The sequence below is a fragment of the Heteronotia binoei genome, chromosome 6, assembly GCF_032191835.1.
Source record: "Heteronotia binoei isolate CCM8104 ecotype False Entrance Well chromosome 6, APGP_CSIRO_Hbin_v1, whole genome shotgun sequence".
Classification (NCBI taxonomy): domain Eukaryota; kingdom Metazoa; phylum Chordata; class Lepidosauria; order Squamata; family Gekkonidae; genus Heteronotia; species Heteronotia binoei.
In genome coordinates, this window is record NC_083228.1 from 37,559,959 (window position 1) to 37,579,640 (window position 19,682).

Below are 19,682 nucleotides of genomic sequence, written 5' to 3' on the forward strand. Positions count from 1 at the left end.
CTCCCGGGTCTCAGTCAGAGGGCTTTCGTGTCACCTAAGACCTGTATTATTAAAACCAAAAATGACAGGGATCACATCTGGGCCCTTCTGTAGACTAACCAGATGTTCTACGTTTGAACCCCTGGTCCCTCAACAAAGGCATGGCTGGTAAGAAGGTCCTTGGTTATGTACTCCAGGCAGCCCAGGAAGCCAGTAAGAAGAGAAAGAACTGGATGCTTCCAAAACTTCCTCCTCTCTCTCTCTCTCTCACAGGCTAGCCAGGTGACTCCTTAGGGATGAGATGGTGGAGACCTACATTTACTTTAAAAAACTACTGGGGAACTCATAGAGTTACTCAGCAAGGTCAGTATTCCTTCTGTCTTTCAGAGTCGAGTAAATGTGTATGTTGCTCGGACACCAGCTGGAACATCTGCACAGAATATATTTCACTGGAGCCAGGTATATTTATTAATTCTTCATATTAATTGGTAAATTCCAACCTTCACCATAGTACCATTCATTATTGCTCCTCAGTCTTATACAACAAAGAAACGTTTTTTAAAATGATAGTAATTCAGTACTGTATACATCTATAACTTTGAATATTCACAGATGATTTGTTGGAATGTTTTAAGATATTTTTAGAGGGTCAAACTACTTGTTTGGAAGCAAATCTGGGTCTAAAAACTAGTGAGCAAGAGTGCAGTTTGGAAGGAGACATCTTGGGATTCCCTGACACATTTGTCATATGCCTGGTAGATGGAAAAGAATAAAGCAATCCATTCCCTCATGTTTCTTCTCCTGATTAAAGACTTCTACCATAGCTTTTCAGATTTTTACAGAACACTTAGGTCCTTTTCTCATAATTCCTATCTGGTCAGCTGATGGCAAATTTTACATGGTCATCATGGTCATCATTTTATAAGGCCTCTCCTCCCACCTCAATTTGAAGATGATTGGAAAGGTCACATATTCATACATCAGCTGTCCATACATCAAGTATGAACCTGACTGATGGCCATGTTCTCTTCTTCTCTCACATATAGTATGTTTGAAGACTTCCTAGTTTGGGAAGTCCAACTCCAGTTTGTCATTATGTCCAAATGTGGATGCCTAGACAAACTGGTGCTTGTTTCTTCTCCATTACGTGGAATTCTAAATCAGGATTAAACTACAGTTTAGAACAGGGGTGTCAAACATGCAGCCCAGGGGCTGCATCAGGCCCCCAAGCAACTTCTGTCATCTGCTTCCTTCTCCCTCTCTCTTGCTTCCTTCTGCATCACAGCTTGCTTTGCCAGGCTTGCTCAATCACACAAGAGCAATAGAGCAAAACTTCTATTTTCTCCATTGGCTGAGGCTCCTCCTTTGGGGAGGAAGTGGGGGAGAGATAGCTTGCTTTGCCAGGCTCTCTCAATTGCACAGCAGAGCTACTAAGCCAAGCCTCTCTTCCTTCTATTGACTGAGGCTTCTCCCCGCTCCTGGTCCCCTGGGGAAGGAAGGAAAGAGCCAGAGCTTCCTTTGCCCAGTTTCTTGGATCCCAGGAGAGAAATACAAAGAAAGCACCTTTAAGGCCAAGTGCTGATGTTTTAAGGATTTAAAAACAATATTTGTGTTTGTCTGTGTCCTTTATAAAATTTATATCTCTGCTGCCTAATCATAAATAGGTACACACATGGCCCGGGCCAACCCAACATGGCTCAACCCGATAAGGTCTCATTTATGTCATATTTGACCCTCATAACAAATGAGTTCGACACCCCTGGTTTAGAATCTTGATTTCTGCCAAAGAGACAAACTCAGACCAAGTCAAAAGAATCCAACACCGAATTGCTCAGAACAGAATATGAATTATAATAATTTTATTTTAGTAATTTGTGTTTTCCTACTCTTCCTCCAAGGAACTCAGGGCAGTGTACATGGTATCCTCCCCTTCATTCTACTCTTACAACAACCTTGTTAGAGAAAAGTAGGAGTCAAGTTGCACCTTTAAGACCAACTTGACTCCTACTTTGTTCTACTGCTTCAGACCAACACGGCTGCCCACTTGGATCAACCCTGTTAAATAGTTTAGGATAAAAAACAGTGACTGGTCAGCAAATATGCTTTATGGCTGTGTAGGGCTCTGACCCAGAGTCTTCCTGGTTATAGTCCAATACATCAACCCCCACTCCACACTGGCTCTCACTAGATTAAAAAATAGAGCATACTGTGTGAATACTTACATGTTGAAAGGTGAGATAGTCATAAACACAGAACAGCCTTGTAGTGTTTTTTATTTTACTTATTTACTTTAAACTTATATCCTACTATATAATATATCCCACCAGGTGTTTGTTTACCCACCTGGAGGCTGGCATCCTTAGATGCCAAATCAAAACATTTATTTTTACTCGGACTTTTAACTGAAGAGGTAATCTTTTAAATTATTTTTTTCAGTCTTTTTCTAGCCTGAGGACAGCTGTGAGGATCATTATTTGGCAAGCAAAATGCTTTACCTTCCTGGGGGCCTGTGTGCTTTTTTTATTCTGGGGTTTTATTGGCTGGGTTTTCAATGGTGATTAATTTTAATGATTCTATGTTAATGATGTCATTCCATTTAATTTGTGAGCTTCAAGCAGGTCTCTGAGGAAGTGGCATATAAATGTTTTATAAAACCCAGATCCACTCTATGACAGGAAAAACTTGTAGCTCACACTCCATATAATGGAAGACAGAGTCCATATTGTACTTCCAAAAAAGTAATATTCAATCTGTTGACCTTCCTATTAGATTTATCGCTGTGGACTATTTAAAGGTTATGACTGGGGCCGTGAGGTCAAGAATAAAGAAAAGCACAGTCAGGTAGGGCAAATGGCATTTATTGAAAAACACAATCTTTTGAAAAATGAAAAAAACAACAACAAAGGGAGACATGGGGAGAATGGAATTCATGAAGAAACTGAAACTAGGGCTGTGAAAAGGGAAAAAATTGTAATATTTGGACTCAGCGATATTCAGGAGCAATGGTATTCAGTTATCTGAATACCTCCAAATATCAGATTTGGCTCCTGAATCTGATTTGGGAGGTATTCAGCAATCCTCAAATATTTGACTCCATTGTATCCTGTGGGGCATTGAAGTCAATGGCAAAATCTGTAGGGTATATACTGGGACTGGGAGAAAGGGGTTTGAGGGAGAGCTTCCAAACTTTTAGGGTACCTGCAGGAGACTCTTCCCAAGAGATCCCTCAAAGTCTCAAAAACATTGGGCCAAAGGGTCCAATTCTAGGGGACCTCAAAGAGCTTGCCCCGTTCCCCATTGTTCCTTATGATAGAGGGGGAAAGTGTCAGTTTGCCCTGGTTCTCTAAAGTGGCCGGGGGGAGGGGGTTGAGGGAAGCCTCCAAACTTTCAGGGTAGAGTACCTGCAGGAGCATCTCCCCAAGACAGCCCCAAAAACATTGGACCAAGAGATCCACAAGCACTGCCACACACAGCAATACCTTAGTTCACAACTGAGAATCTTTATTGGAGAAAGAAGTAATAAATCCATCTACTCTCACCAATGGACACTGCTGGTACCAGACCAGAGACCTTGCAACAAACCCAGATGCCAGTTTTGCTGCCACATGACACACACTCTGAGCAGGGTTGCAATAAACGCAGATGCCAACTCTTCTGCCCTGCCACGTACAAGTCCCAAACAACACAAGCAGAGTGGACCAACTACATCAACTATATAATTTTTCACTTCTTCCTCTTATAGCTTTCTCTTTACATTCAGAATCACAAAACTGAGAAATCAGTAGGAGAAGAACATTCAGCATCCTAGGACACTCAATGGGGGACCTCAGAATACATGTTTTACTGCAAAGGAAGGATCTTCAGAAGCATTTATTCACCAGTCTTCATCAGAATGGTTACTGGGCTGGGATGTCTTTGGGCTCTTATTTTCATTTTGGGAAGAGTGTTTCCCCAACTTCTCAAACCAGACTGAGAGAAGATGCAGGCACAATGAGATAGTCACTTCATTCACCCTCAGAGTCCATGCCTGGGGAGTTGAACAGTGGCATATTGACTTTCAGGAAGACCCAACTACACAACTGTCCTGGGACTCAGTCTTGCTTGATGTGGGCAAACAATGTTGGCCACATGGGAAAAGATGCACTTGCTCTCAACGCTTGTTGGTGGGCATGAGAGGAATGCCTGGGCCAAGGCAGAGAGGTTTGGCCAGACCATCTCCTTAAAGACCTAGTAGTTCAGTGCACAGGTATTCTGAAGCTCACAGGGCTCCTCAAGGAGCATTGCATCACCCGTGTCTGCTCCCATGGCCCCTCTGCTCCAAGAGGGGCTAGCAATCCACCCAAGGAGTGCCATCTCAGCAATCTTTGCAGTGAGAGCCTTGTGGGAAATGCTGCCTAGCAGGGGAGGTGGGGGATGAACAGCAGCAGCAAAAGAGGAACTGCTTTCAACCCTTATCTCCTCAGCTCATGGCAAATTTGCTCTCCTGGCCTGTCTGTGCTCAACCCACTGGGAGAGCTCATTTCTCCAGCAATTGAACTTGTTGGCCTGCTCAGCAACCTTGCCCTTGATGTGTGGGTCACACATGGCTGCCAACATGTATGCCTTTTGCTTCATGAGATCCTGAAAACGGTGCTCAAGCCCATCTTGCAGCCTTCTCATGAACGCACTCACTGCTGGAAGCATGTCTTCATGGTCTTTGTGTCACACCAGAAACTGGGCCAGTTTCTCACTGGCCATGTGGACCATGGGAATGACCAGTGCAATGCTTGCCATGTCAGATAAGAGTATCTCTGTGTAGATCCTGAAGGGTGAAAGAACCTATGCAGTCTAAGAGATGGTCAACCAGTCCTCCTGGGTGAGCTGGGTCTCCTCTGGAATGACCCCGCTTTCCTTGATCAGGGCATCCAGGGCTGCTCTCAGTTCCACGATAGCACAGGTGGAGTTCTAGCAAATGCTGAAATCACTGATCAGGCTGTGATCTGGCATGCCTGTCACTGTCTGTTTCTCCTCCAGCAAATAGGTGTCCCTATTGCTGTGGGAGGAGTGACTCACAATGTGCTAGCATTTCATAAGGAGAAGCAGGTACTCACAGGTCACAGAGATGTAATCATTCTTACAGGATGACTGACGCCCCTCACCAGGAGAGCTGCTCAGGAAATGTGGATTGTGCTCACACACTCAGTCATTGCAATCATGTTTGTGCCACCATCTGTCACCATGAAGCCTGTGGAGACATCTCCACAGCCTACTCAAGCCTCTATACTCCTACGGATGATGGCACTGATATTGTCTGCTGTGTGCAGTGTGTTGATTAGCTCAGCATGCAGCAAGGCCTTTCAATAGCTGACCCAGCAGCCCTGACCCTGTATACTGCTATCACCACACCCATCTACCTCACTGTGTTGCCGCCAGTGCACAGTCAGGGACAGATACCCTTTGTGCAAACTGCAGCGTGTCCAGAGATCCAAAGTTAAGTGAACAGTTGCCCCTGCAGCATGGGACAAATTCTCCCTCCCCATGGACTTCAATGCCCTATAAAGATTCAGTACTACAGTCCTGCTCATCATGGTGTGGCAAGGAACCTTGCACCAGGGCACCAAAACCTGGAACAGCCCCTGCAAAACAGGACTCTTGACCTCAAAAAAGGGATGCGCTTTGGCAGTCAGCTCTGCTAGGTAGTGAGTGATCACCCTGCTAGCATGTTTCTTCTTAGAACAAGGATAAATCAAAAAGCTGATAAATTAAGCAATTCAACAGGTCAGGTCACCAAATCCTGTCAGAAATTCAACAGGTCAATACAAAAAAAAAATTCCAGCAAAATTGAGAAAAATTAAATTAAATACTCTAAGCCAGGCCAGAGCCACACCCACACCACCCAACAACTCAGTCCAATAGAAAACCCAGCAATCAGCCACCCACCAAAAGCAGGAGAAAAACACAAAGTTTTTTTTAAAATAAAATAAAATAAAATCCACCCAATAAACAAAAAAGGAGTGATCTCACCAGTTAATGTCATTTTTAAAGGTCCTCCTCAGGTCAGGTCAGTCCAGCCAGCAACAGCAGCAGGCATAGCCACAGATAGTAGAGCAGAGCACAACTGAGCCAAGGGCACAACAACTCACACTCACAGTTTCTCTGGCATCAGTGGCAGCAGTAGCACAGGTAGGATCAGGATAGGGGGCAAGACCTAATATAAATACCCTCTCTCTGTCCATGGACAGAACAGCTTGAAGAGAAACTGTTCTGTGATAGGATTAAGGGGAAAAACATGCAATTCTATTGTTGAATTGCAGGTTCTCCCTTCCCTCTCCCATGCAAGGTAGGTGAGCTGGCCATTGCAGTAGCACACCATCCCTTCCAAGCCATGCATTTTGCAATATGCTGTGATTGGATCAGGGGGCCTCCCCAGAGAAGCCCAGGATTGCTGGGAAAGGCCAAGTTAGTAGCAATTTCCTAACACCCCCCCCCCGGGACTTTCCGAATACCTGCTGAATACTGATTTGGGTTATTTGGCTATACAGATAGGCAGGGAAAGTCTATTTGGGTAGCCAAATATCCGAATACCACCAAATAGGCAGGTATTCAGCAAATATTTGGCAAATCCCAAACCGAATGCACAGCCCTAATTGGAACTGAACAATAGTCAAATATTTTGTCCACTGGAAGCAATTTTCAAGCTTATCATCTGTAACCACTTCAGCATCATCAGTTTTTAGTAAAGATGGTACAACTGTGATAGCAGACAGCTCAGGACAGCCTAATAAAGCCGAATAAATGAATGAATGAATGAATGAATGAATGAATGAATGAAAGACTGTTATAATTTTAAAAGGAAATATGGATTAGTCATTCTTTTTTTAAAAAAAAATGAGGGAAACTGAACAGATTTTTTTTTTTTGCTATACATATTTTTTCTAGTTTACTCCTCCTATATATAAGATAGAAGATATGAATGTACCAACTGCAGTATGGACTGGAGGACAAGACCTGCTTTCAGACCCAGAAGATGTTGCTATCTTAGTCTCTCAGATTAAAAACCTTGTATTCCATAAAGCAGTTCCAAAATGGGCTCACCTAGATTTCATCTGGGGTCTGGATGCACCTCAGAACATGTATAATGAAATCATTGCTCTAATGAGGCACCATGTGTAATCCAAAGCAGAAGTGGGACAGACAGCAGCAGACAGTTTTAAGATCATACTGACCAGCTGACCTTTTCTGAAGTGGTCTTTTTGAAACATTTAATCATGGGACTGATAAGAGTGTTGGTTGTACATGTCACTTTGCAATATTTGTATTAAAACTGCATTTTCCTACATATTGACAAATCTCTGTATACTATAGGATAATATAAGAGATCCTTTTGGTGTATTAGCATGTTGGCATATTGCTGTTAAAGGTGTTGAACTGCTTCACTAAATATGGCCACTATTAAGCCATATTAGTTAATCCTTCTCCTTTCCTGCATTGAAAATTCAAATAAGGTTGAAGATGATGAAAGAGAAACCTTTGGAGGCCTAGAGATCCAAAGATATAAAGCCACTTTGAAGATCATTTTGATAGAGTTGAGTTTATCTGGATGAGAACTTCTCTTGATCTGGGTGTGGACTTTTTAATCAAACTGAAAGTTAAGATGTGGTTCTTTGAAATATGAAGTGTTGTGTGGTGTGGTGAGAACCCCTTACTGATGCTATAAGGTTACTTTTGTAGACTAGTGGGAACTCAAAAAATTCTTCAAGGGTCAATCTACAGCAAATGGAATTTGTATCAAAAGAAATATATATTTATTCTGTATACCCGATGATGTAATTAAAAACATAGGTCCTGAATATTAGGCCACATGAAGAATCATCAAGAATAAGCTTTACATAAGCTGTTATAATTTCCTACACAAAATTGATGATAAATATCAAATTATCAAGACAAGACCATATGCATTGTGGCCTCAAGAGCCTTTCTCAGTGGGAAATAGTATGTAGCTCTCAGAAACACATCTGGAAAATAAAAATATATAATCAACACTGATGATGTGATATTATCTGAAAATACAAAAGGGCAGAGAAAAAGAGGGGAAAAGCCAAATTGTTATAATAAAAAAGCATTATTAATGTTGTATTGATTTTTTAAAAAAAACTTATGAAGGGAAAAAACATTTCTACTTCATATATTGTGTGATATTATGTTAGCTTATAAAGCAAACCATAGGTCCCTTCACATGGCAACAGTACTCAGACATAAATCTTCCATTGATATTATAATATTTGCAACAAAATTTATATATGAGCTAATACAAATGAACATTTAACCCTCACTAAACTGGTATACAGTTTCAAGTATTTTCAGATGTGTGTGTCATTAACACGCAAATAAAATTTATTGGCACATTTGTCTTGGATCAGCTATACAGTGGAAGGCAAAGATGATGAAATACCTCCCTTGTGATATGTAATTCTGCCCCCAAAGGTGGGAGGGAAAGGACAGAAAGGTGAGGCAAAAAAAGATCAGCACTTCAATGGAAGATCCTTTTCTATTTAAAACTGATTTTTAAAATGATTAAAATCAGACACTAGGCTGAGTGAAAATGAGCTTTCACTTTTTCTGCTCCTGACCAATACCAAAGTCCCACCTACTCCTGAAGCTATTATTCTGTTCCACCTTTTGAGGGGATGCTAGTGCCCTGATCTGGATAGACCAATCTTGTTTTGATCTCAGAAGCTAAGCAGGGTTGACTCTGGCTAGTATATTTGAATGGGATTATTCCAAGGAATATCACGGTTATGAAATGGAGACAGACAATGGCAAACCACCTCTGAACATCTCTTAGCTTGAAAACTCTATGGGGTTGCTATATATCAGCTGTAACCACCAACAGTCTGGCAAGGATTTAGACAGCCATCAATCTATCCAGTCACCTCAGTTGCCAGCCTTTAGTCCACCAGAAAAGAAGAATCCCTTAAAAGGATTATTCTCCTCCAGAGTAATAAAAAAATTATTGAAGTATTGTATCTTGTTTTTTATTATAAAAGGATATATATATATACACACACATAATCTTTGTACAAAATGTTATTATTAAAAACTGTTAGATTCTTCTGCCTACATAGTGTACCATAGCCTAAAAACACTGCCCTCTAGAGCAGGGAGCAGGCATTCCCAACCTCCAGGCCATGGATTGGTACCTTTCAGGGGAGGCAGCCTCAGAATGAGCAGAGCAGCCCCGCCACACCTTCTGCCTGGTGGGGACCAAGACAGATGAAAGAAGCAGCACAGCCTCGCTCTGAAGCACTACATCTTTCATCCACCTGGGTCCCAGGTGGGCAGAAGGGGCAGTGGGGCAGTGACCTTTGCCTACTCCTCATTTAAAGACCCCCATGAGCGGCAGGGATGGGATGGGGGGGACAGCCTGGGGCAGCAAAAACCCCAGCACCACTGGTCCATGAAAAAGTTGTCTTCCACAAAACCGGTCCCTGGTGCCATTGGGAGCCACTTCTCTAGAGAAACTGCTTCCTACAGTGAGGCTGAGAAAGTGGTTGCCTGGCAACAGGCAGAAGGAGGAAGAGAACTCCAGGAGGGAGAAATAGCCAGAAAAAGAAGCTGAGGCATTTTCTCTCTTGATAAGAGAGAATTTATAAAGAAGTTTCTAGAGAAAACAGACTGTTGAGATGGAGAAAGGCAGTTAGCAGAGAAGTGACCATCTACTGGAGTGAGCTATCACTCCTGAAAGAGGGTGTGTCCACACTACACTAAATAATGTGTTTTGCAACTGGATTCTTACTGTGTAAGAATAGCAAAAATCCAGTTGCAAAATGCATTATTTAGTGTAGCGCGAATGCACTCAGAGTGTGGCTTCTGGGTGTGGTAAACATTGTGTTGTAGCAAGTCACTCAGATGAGCTGTGTGGCAGCTACTGTTTGACCTGGTCAAGTTGTGTAGAGGTTGTTTCTAGGCCCAGTGAGCTGTGTGGCATCTGGGTGTGTTGTGCAATTTGTCAACGAGACAGAAAAATTTCACAAAGTATGTATCTGAGCAGCTTGAAAAACAACCTCATGTAACTACAGGTAATTTATAAGTAAAGCACCTGTCCAAGTAATGAAAAGAACGTTTGAGTGTATAAGCATGGTCTAAAGACCAAGGCTGAAATGACAGCAGTGAAGAGACCACAAGCTGGCATGTCACTAGATGACCTCTGCTCCAGTGACTGGAAAATGCCAAGAAAGTTTAAGAATTGACTGTGATATATATATGATAAAGGAAGAGGAAGCTGTATGAGCTGAACAGCATTAGTATAGTTATCGATGAGGGAATATTTCCATCTTCTGTGCTTAGCTCACCATGAAAGAAATGCCAAAATCCATGTTTCTGAATAGAGAACAGACCAATTCCTGTTATGCTAGTCATGCTGTCTGGACAGCTGCTTACAATCAGGGCCAGCCCTAGACTGTCTGGCACCCTAGAAAAGGCTAACTTCTGGTGCCTCCCCACCGATAACATCACCAAGTCACATGAGGGATCCAATTCATGACCCCCAGAAGGTTGGCACCCTAGGCAATTGTCTAGTTTGCCAAGTGGCAGGACCAGCCCTGCCTGTGAGAGCCAGTTTGGTGTAGTGGTTAAGTGGAAGAACCGGGTTTGATTCCCCACTCCTCCACTTGCACCTGCTGGAATGGCCTTGGGTTAGCCATAGCTATTGCAGGAGCTTTCCTTGAAATGTCAACTGCTGTAACAGCTCTCTCATCCCCACCCATCTCACAGGGTGTCTGTTGTAGGAGGAGAAGATATAGGAGATTGTAAACCGCTCTGAGTCTCTGATTCAGAGAGAAGGGTGGGGTATAAATCTTCAGTCTTCTTCTTCTTGCTTACAATTCATGGCTGATTCTTCATACGTATAAAAAGAAACCAAAGCTATATGTGGGCTCTAATTCTGGGATTGACTTGCTTCTCATGGTACAGCTTCAACTAATAATCCTTGCCAGAACTGTGTGTGCAATTTGAGTTTTTCCAGTCTTTCCTTTCCAGCCTTGGATTGTTTTATATTTATTTATTATGTGAACTGTTCTTATATCTTGAGAGATCTGTACATCATCAAAATAATCAGTATAATCAGATTGGAATGATGTGTGTTTTTCAGTGCACCAAAGGAATGGAAAGAGCACACAGTTTTGACATCGAGTGTTCCCATAGGTGTGGCCATTTATAATGGTGTACTGGTACATAAGCAGACTATGGGCTGTAAGATATTGTATTTGGAATTGGGTAATGAGTAGGCTTGGACAGAGGAACACACACAGCAACTGTAAGTTTGAATATGCTTGTTTAATAGACATATTGACATTCACAAAAAATTACTCTACTAGGTTTTATTCCATCTTTCTGCAAAAATCTCTGGGCACCAGGGATAGTTCTCCTCTCCTCTGTATATGAATAACCTGTAGTTTACTATACATTGGTAAAGATATTTCTGAATTATTTAAAGAATGTAACTGTCTTTCTTAATAGAAAGGGTTACTGAGTGCCAAATGATCAGCTGGGTATCAATAATTATTGTAAGGAAGGAGTAACAAACACTAATGAAAAGCAAGTGTTTGTTTTGAAACAGCTAAGAGATCTGTCATCAACAGGTTGCAAGAAGAGTTTAACTTTTGGTATTTGCAAATATGCTAGAATAATGTAATATGATAATCATAATATACCTGGTGTAACAGCCTAGGTTGTGTTAACACAGTCCTAATCATTTAGTTTGACAAAATCAGCAATCATATTTTGATTTATAATTTTTTTAAAAAAAACTCTAAATAAATTATTATATTTAGATGTAAATGTGTTACATGATTGGTCAAATGGCCATAATAAAGACTGACTGTCTTAGTTGAGTATAGGGTAAAGATAACTGATTCAATTAACTTAACATTTAGAAATAAGAATAACAGGATTTGAAAACCATTATTTAAAAATATAACATAGGAAACTGTATTATACAGAATCCATCTAGCTCAATATTGTCTTTTCTGATTGGGAATTGTTTGGGGGTTCTCAAGCAAAGAAAGTTTCCATCCCCAGCACATGATACTGTAAGTTATCAGGGTATGGAAATTTTCCTAATGCAAAGCATATGCTTACCACTGAAATCTTGCTCCCTCTTCCTTACATTATTATTTCCTTCCACACAAGATCATCTGGGATCCTGTACAGTTGTTTCAAAATATGACTATGAAAGCTTAGATTAAGGTAAAACACCAAAGAAAATGAAATTCATGCCTTTCTCAGTAATTCAGAATTACCATCATTGACAGAAGAAGGCTTTTATGGATCAGTTGATCTTGTTAAAGAAAATTGTCAATGCTGCTGAGAATCTTTTTTAAAAGGTCTCTTGGGCTTGATGTAATGACAACTGAGCTCCACCAATCTCTTAAGGAGATAGTTACAATGGCTTTGCAGGCCGCTATTATCAGGTGCTTTGGGGGTAAAAGTCTTTCTGTCTCTTGGTTAGAATCAAATATAGTGTTAATCTCCAAAGAAGGGAAAGAACAAGCAGATGTAAAGCCTTATCAACCTATCTGCTTACTGAATTTCAATTTAGATCTTTACCATGGGAATCCTGCTTCAGGGAAGGACTGAGCAAAGTGATCAGTAGCCCAGAGGAAGAACAAAAAGATGAAATGGTGCAAAGTAGGGCTTTTTTTGAGCAAGAATGCACAGGAACGCAGTTCTGGCTGGCTTGGTGTCAGGGGTGGCCTAATATGCAAATAAGTTCATGCTGGGTTTTTTCTACAAAAAGCCCCATTGGTGATGTCAGAGGGTGCAGCCTAATATTCAAATGAGTTCCTGTCAAGGGAATAGAAACTTTAATAATTATACAACTCCTATGTGTTTCACATGCAGCTTCATCAAGGGGAATCTTTCAGATTCTTTTTAGTATTGTTCCCACGCATACACTTGAACAGCAACTTTCCCATTTTATCTTTTCCTGGCACATCCAGAAGGGAACTCATAGTCCGAGGCCACGTAGAACATGACACAATGATCAACGTGGCTTTCTCCCTGGCCAGTATTTAACTCAAGCATAAGGAGAGTTGTAAATCTTATAGACTACATCACTAAAATAAAATAAAATGTATCTTGTTCTTAAATGCCAAGAAGGCATTCAGTTGGGTAAGGGATATCCAGATTTGTTTTTCTTTCTTTCCAAGACAGAGCTTATGTGATTTATTCTGATGGTCTCTGCATTGCTTTTTTTCTCATGGCACCCCTTTTGACTCTGTGTCTCTGGAAGTTATTACCATCTCAGATGCCTCCAGTATAGCGTGGAGGCCCTGCTTTGTGTGTGTGTGGCTTCTGGTGTTCTACAAAATTAGTTTTCCATACTACTAAATTTACCTAGAAAAATCCCAGCAGGAACTCACTTGCATATTAGGCCACACCCCCTGATATCACCATTGTTTTACCCAGGGCTTTTTTTGTAGAAAAAGCCCAGCAGGATCTCATTTTCATATTAGGCCATCCCCTAATGCCAAGCAGTCGGAACTGCATTTCTGTGCGTTCCTGCTCAAAAAAAGCCCTGAATGTACTTATCTTTGGCATTTATTTAAGTGCAAACACTCCACATTCTTGTGGGATTATTTACCATTAGGTTTTCCACAACTAATGGGTGCAGACTCCTAGATACTCCAAGCCAGTGTGATGCAGTGGTTAAGAGCAGCATTTTCTAATCTGGAGAACTGAGTTGGATTCCCCACTCTACCGCATGAAGCCTGTCCAGTCACAGTTCTCTCAGGATTCTTTCAGCCCCACCTATCTCACAGTTGTGGGGAGAGGAGGGGAAGGCAATTGTAAGTTGCCTTGAGACTCATTAGGATACAGAAGAGCAGGGTATAAAACCCAACTCTTGTTTTTTCCCACTTTCCTTTATTGGAGGCCTGGTCTACTTGGCCTTCCCACACAGCGTCCCTTTTTTTGCCCCATTGCTGCCAGTGGAATGCCTTTCTAATCTATTGGCAAGGTGGTGTTTTCATCCTCGTTTTCATGGGTTTTTTCCCAGACCATTTTCTGTGTAGGTTGTTTTATGAGCTACACAAGATTCATTTATGGCACATGCTGTCAGAACTTGGCCAATCTTCCCTTCAGGCAAGGGTTTACTTAGAAACATTTAGATAGTTCGCCAAGATTCATCTATGGCACATGCTGTCAGAACTTGGCCAATCTTTCCTTGAGGCAAGGGCTTGCTTAGAAACATTCAGACAGTTCACCAAGTCATACATAAGCAACAAGGACTACCTGAAAGAAGACTCTTACAGGTCAATGTGGCTTAAGACTGTCTTTGAGAAACTGCCGGCTCTTCTTGATGTTAACCCAAACACTATCCAGGCCCTGGGTTTTCATGCAGCACTTGCTTTGGGGAGAAGTCATGTAAAATCAATCAATCACCAAAGCTCTGCCTTTAGAGCACACTGCACCTATTCAGCCCAAATTTTTGGTATTCCACTCACAAAAACTCTTCCTTGCTACACCTATTAGTGTCTCCCCAAAGCCTGTTAGGAATGTTCATTCTGGCCAGACTTAATGCTCACTCCTCAGCAGTTATGAGGGGTAAGCTCATTCCCTGGGGAGTAGGATCACTCGTCTCCCACTCGGTATCAGCTCTGCAGCATATGACGTCCTGCTTTGCAGAGGCTGCCAAGCTATTCGGCCTAGAAGTTAGTCTGAAGAAGACAGAAGTTCTCCACCAGCCTGCACCCCAGGAAGATTATCACCCTCCCTGCATCACTGTGGGTGAGTCAGTTCTGAAGACAGTCCAGCAGATCAGCTACCTGGGGTGTATCATCTCCTCAGATGCTAAGATTGACAAGGAGATTGACAACAGGCTGGCAAAAGCAAACCGTGCCTTTGGCCGACTGCACAAAAGAGTGTGGAGCAACAAGCATCTGAAAAAAGGCACAAAGATCAATGTTTACAAAGCGGTTGTGATGACAACCCTCATCTACGGCTCCGAATCGTGGGTTTTATACCGTCATCACCTGCGACTCCTTGAGCGCTTTCATCAGCGCTGCCTTCGCACCATCCTCAACATCCACTGGAGTGACTTTGTGACCAACACTGAAGTTCTCAAGCGGGTGGAGGTTACCAGCATCGAGGCACTGCTGTTGAAGACGCAGCTGCGCTGGGCAGGGCATATTTCTAGGATGGAAAACCACCGCCTTCCCAAGATTGCTCTGTATGGCGAACTCTCCACCGGCCATCGAAATAGAGGGGCACCAAAGAAGAGGTACAAGGACTCCTTGAAGAAATCCCTTGGCACCTGTCGCATCAACCATCACCAGTGGTCTGACCTAGCCTCAGATCGCAAAGCATGGAGGCACACCGTCCACCAGGCTGTCTCTTCTTTTGAGAACGCACGCATAGCTGGTCTTGAGGACAAAAGGAGATTGAGGAAGAATCGCACTGCTACAGCACCAACCCTAAATCAGACTTTTCCCTGCAGCCACTGTGGCCGGACCTGCCCGTCCCGCATTGGTCTTGTCAGCCACCAGCAGAGGTACAAGGACTCCTTGAAGAAATCCCTTGGCACCTGTCGCATCAACCATCACCAGTGGTCTGACCTAGCCTCAGATCGCAAAACAGACATGGACTATTGCACCCTTCTTAAATCTTCGTTCGCGAAGCCAAGCCGAGAGAGAGAGAGGATCCTTATTCAGAATGAATCCATCCTTGTCCCTTAGGTAAGATTGACATGATAGCACATATCCTCCTGGAGTTTCCTCGATACAGTAATCTCAAAGGGCATTATATTTTACTATGCTTGCAAGTTCACTTGTTCATATATCTCCATGACTTAGTTATCTTTTAACTTTTTGACAGGGACCCAAAAAGAACTCTAGGGCTGTGATCACACACACTAAATCAGTGGTGTCGAACTCATTTGTTATGAGGGATGGATCTGACATAAATGAGACCTTGTTGGGCCAGGCTGGGCCATGGGTGTACCTATTTAAGATTAGGTAGCAGAGATATAAACTTTTTAAAGGATACGGACACGACTAAATATTTTTTAAAACCCTTACAATATGCTTAAAACATTAGTACTTGTTGGTCTTAAGGGTGCTTTTTTTGTATTTCTCCCATGGGATCCAGGGAACTGGGCAAAGGAAGCGCTGGCTTTTTCCCTCCCTTCCCAGGGACCAGGAGGGGGAGGAGCCTCTGTTACAGGCAATGCTTTTAAGTCTCTTATTTTTAATGGGGAAATTAGCTAAGAAACTTGGTAGAGCAAATTAGGAGTGAAGACCTTTTCTTGCAATAATACGGAGTTCGGGTTTTCAGCCAAGAATAGTCCAAGCAATTGTATTTTATAACGTTTTCCTCAAATAAATGTAGGTGTTGTGATACAATAATTCCTTTACACATAAATAATATAAGCATACCTATATAAGCAAACCTGAAAGGGTGATTAACATGTGGAATTCACTGCCACAGGAGGTGGTAGCAGCTACAAGCATAGCCAGCTTCAAGAGGGGGTTAGATAAAAATACGGAGCAGAGGTCCATCAGTGGCTATTAGCCATAGTGTGTGTGTGTGTGTGTGTGTATAGCTGGCTATGCTTGTAGCTGCTACCACCTCCTGTGGCAGTGAATTCCACATGTTAATCACCCTTTGGGTGAAGAAGTACCTCATTTTATCCATTCTAACCCTACTGCCCAGCAATTTCATTGAATGCCCACGAGTTCTTGTATTGTGAGAAAGGGAGAAAAGTACTTCTTTCTCTACCTTCTCCATCCCATGCATAATCTTGTAAACCTCTATTATGTCACCCCGCAGTCAACGTTTCTCCAAGCTAAAAAGCCCCAAGCATTTTAACCTTTCTTCATAGGGAAAGTGTTCCAAACCTTTAATCATTCTAGTTGCCCTTTTCTGCACTTTTTCCAATGCTATAATATCTTTTTTGAGGTGCGGTGACCAGAATTGACACAGTATTCCAAATGAGACCGCACCATCGATTTATACAGGGGCATTATGATACTGGCTGATTTGTTATCAATTCCCTTCCTAATAATTCCCAGCATGGCATTGGCCTTTTTTATTGCAATTGCACACTGCCTTGACATTTTCAGTGAGTTATCTACCACAACCCCAAGATCTCTCTCTTAGTCAGTCTCTGCCAGTTCACACCCCATCAACTTGTATTTGTAGCTGGGATTCTTGGCCCCAATGTGCATTACTTTGCACTTGGCCACATTGAACTGCATCTGCCACGTTGACGCCCACTTACCCAGCCTCAACAGATCCCTTTGGAGTTCCTCACAATCCTCTCTGGTTCTCATCACCCTGAACAATTTAGTGACATCTGCAAACTTGGCCACTTCACTGCTTACTCTCAACTCCAAATCATTTATGAACAAGCTAAAGAGCATGAGACCCAGTACTGAACCCTGCGGCACTCCACTGCTTACTGTCCTCCACTGCGAAGACTGCCCATTTATACTCACTCTCAGCTTCCTATTTATTAGCCAGTTTTTGATCCACAAGAGGACCTGTCCTTTTACTCCATGACTCTTGAGCTTACTAAGGAGCCTTTGATGAGGAAAAGCTTTCTGGAAGTCAAGGTAAACAATATCTATCAGGTCTCCTTTGTCCACATGTTTGTTCACCCCCTCAAAGAAATGTAACAGGTTAGTGAGGCAAGATCTTCCCTTACAGAACCCATTCTGAGTCTTCTTCAATAACTTGTGTTCATCAATGTGCCTGCTCATTCTGTCCTTGATAATGGTTTCTACCAACTTTCCTAGTATTGAAGTCAGACTGACTGGCCTGTAGTTTCCCAGATCTCCTCTGGAAACCTTTTTAAAGATGGGGGTGACATTTGCTACCTTCCAGTCCTCAGGAACAGAGGCAGATTTCAATGAAAGATTACATATTTTTGTCAGAAGATCCACAAGTTCAACTTTGAGTTCTTTTAGAACTCTTGGATGTATGCCATCCGGACCTGGTGACTTAGTTTTTAATTCGTCTATTGGTTGTAGGACCTCCTCTCTTGTCACCTCAATCTGACTCAGGTCATTCAACACCCCTTCCAATATAAGTGGTTCTGGAGCAGGCAAACACTTCTCATCTTCCACAGTGAAGACGGAGGCAAAAAATGCATTCAGCTTCTCAGCCATTTCCCTATCCTCCTTCAGTAATCCTTTGACCCCTTGGTCATCCAAGGGCCCCACTGCCTCCCTGGCTGGTTTCCTGCTTCTAATATAGTTGAAGAAATTTTAATTGTTGGTCTTTATGTTTTTTGCAATATGCTCCTCATAGTCCCTTTTTGCCTGCCTGATCACAGTCTTGCATTTGATTTGCCACAGCCTGTGTTCCCTTTTATTAATCTCACTTGGACTAGCTTTCCACCATTTAAAGGAGTCCTTCTTACCTTTTACAGCTTCCATTTCTTTGTTTGTTAACCATGCAGGCCTTCTCTTATACCTGTTTGTTCCTTTCCTAACATGTGGTATATATTTTATCTGAGCTTCTAGGATTGTGGTTTTAAATAGCCTCCAAGCTTCCCCAAGGGTTTGGACTGCATTTATTTTTCCTTTCAGTTTCCTCTTCACATGCCTCCTCATTTCAGAGAATTTACACCTTTTAAAGTTAAACGTGGTTGTGCTGGTCTTTTGGAGCAACTCTCTATTTATACAAATGGTGAAATCAATAACGTTATGGTCACTGCTCCCAAGCGGTGCGATCACTTTTACATCTCTCACCAAGTCTTGGGCATTACTTAGGACCAAATCCAGAATCGCCCCACCCCTGGTAGGTTCAGAGACCATCTGCTCCATAGCACAGTCATTGAGAGCATCTAGAAACTCAATCTCTTTCTCTCGACCAGAACACATATTGACCCAATCAATCTGCAGGTAGTTAAAATCACCTATGACAACACAGTTTTTACGTCTAGCCACTATCTTTAAGCCTTCCATCATATTATAGTCGTCCTCTATCTTTTGATTTGGTGGGCGATAACAAACTCCTATCGTTAAATTTCCTTTTGGGCCCTCTATTTCAACCCAAAGCATTTCTAGAAGGGAATCTAATTCTCTGACCTCAGTCTTACTGGACCGTATGGCCTCTCTGACATACAGAGCCACCCCACCTCCAACCCTTCCCTCCTTATCCTTCCGATATAACTTATATCCAGGAATCACCGTGTCCCACTGATTCTCCACATTCCACCAAGTTTCTGAAATTCCCACAATGTCTATATTTTCTCCCAACACTAAACATTCCAACTCACCGATTTTACTTTGAACACTTCTAGCATTTGTGTACAAACATCTATAATTTCCCAGGCAAGCTAGGCCCGCCACCTTCCTCCTGCCGCTTCGAGACTCTGGCAGGCAGTCCATTCTGTTTGTCACCATCTTAGTGGACAACTCTGATCCATTACCCGGTAGAAAAGTAACAGCTAACCCTTCATCTCTTTTTGAGATGAGTCCTCCCGAACCAGAGGTTCCCGGCAGCCGTCTTCAAGGACGCAGCAAGCAACTCTGGTGAGAACTGGCTCGGAGCAACACAGATGTTTTGCTGCAAGGAGGAGTAGTTGCAGGACACCAGACCGGCCAGTCAAAAAATTGTACGCTGAGCTGACGGCCGGGAGGCTGACGTGCTTTGCCAAGGCACAGTGCATTTTCCGGGACTAAATTATACATTTGATAATGTGCTTTGTGTGCCAGCTT

General features: G+C 42.4%; 1 protein-coding gene across 4 annotated transcripts in view; it reads left to right on the forward strand.

The window, feature by feature from the left end:
• Positions 1-7,294, forward strand: part of LOC132573653 (lipase member M-like) — a 36,285-nt gene extending 28,991 nt beyond the window's left edge. For 2 of the 4 annotated variants that reach the window (XM_060241274.1, XM_060241272.1), the window contains exons 8-10: positions 367-438; positions 2,749-2,820; positions 6,898-7,294. In XM_060241274.1, coding sequence (XP_060097257.1) covers positions 367-438; positions 2,749-2,820; positions 6,898-7,131 — 378 coding nt within the window. In that variant the 3' untranslated portion in view covers positions 7,132-7,294. The remainder of the gene's footprint in view (positions 1-366; positions 439-2,748; positions 2,821-6,897) is intronic. The other 2 variants (XM_060241276.1, XM_060241275.1) reach the window with 2 other exon arrangements.
• Positions 7,295-19,682: the final 12,388 nt, after the last annotated feature.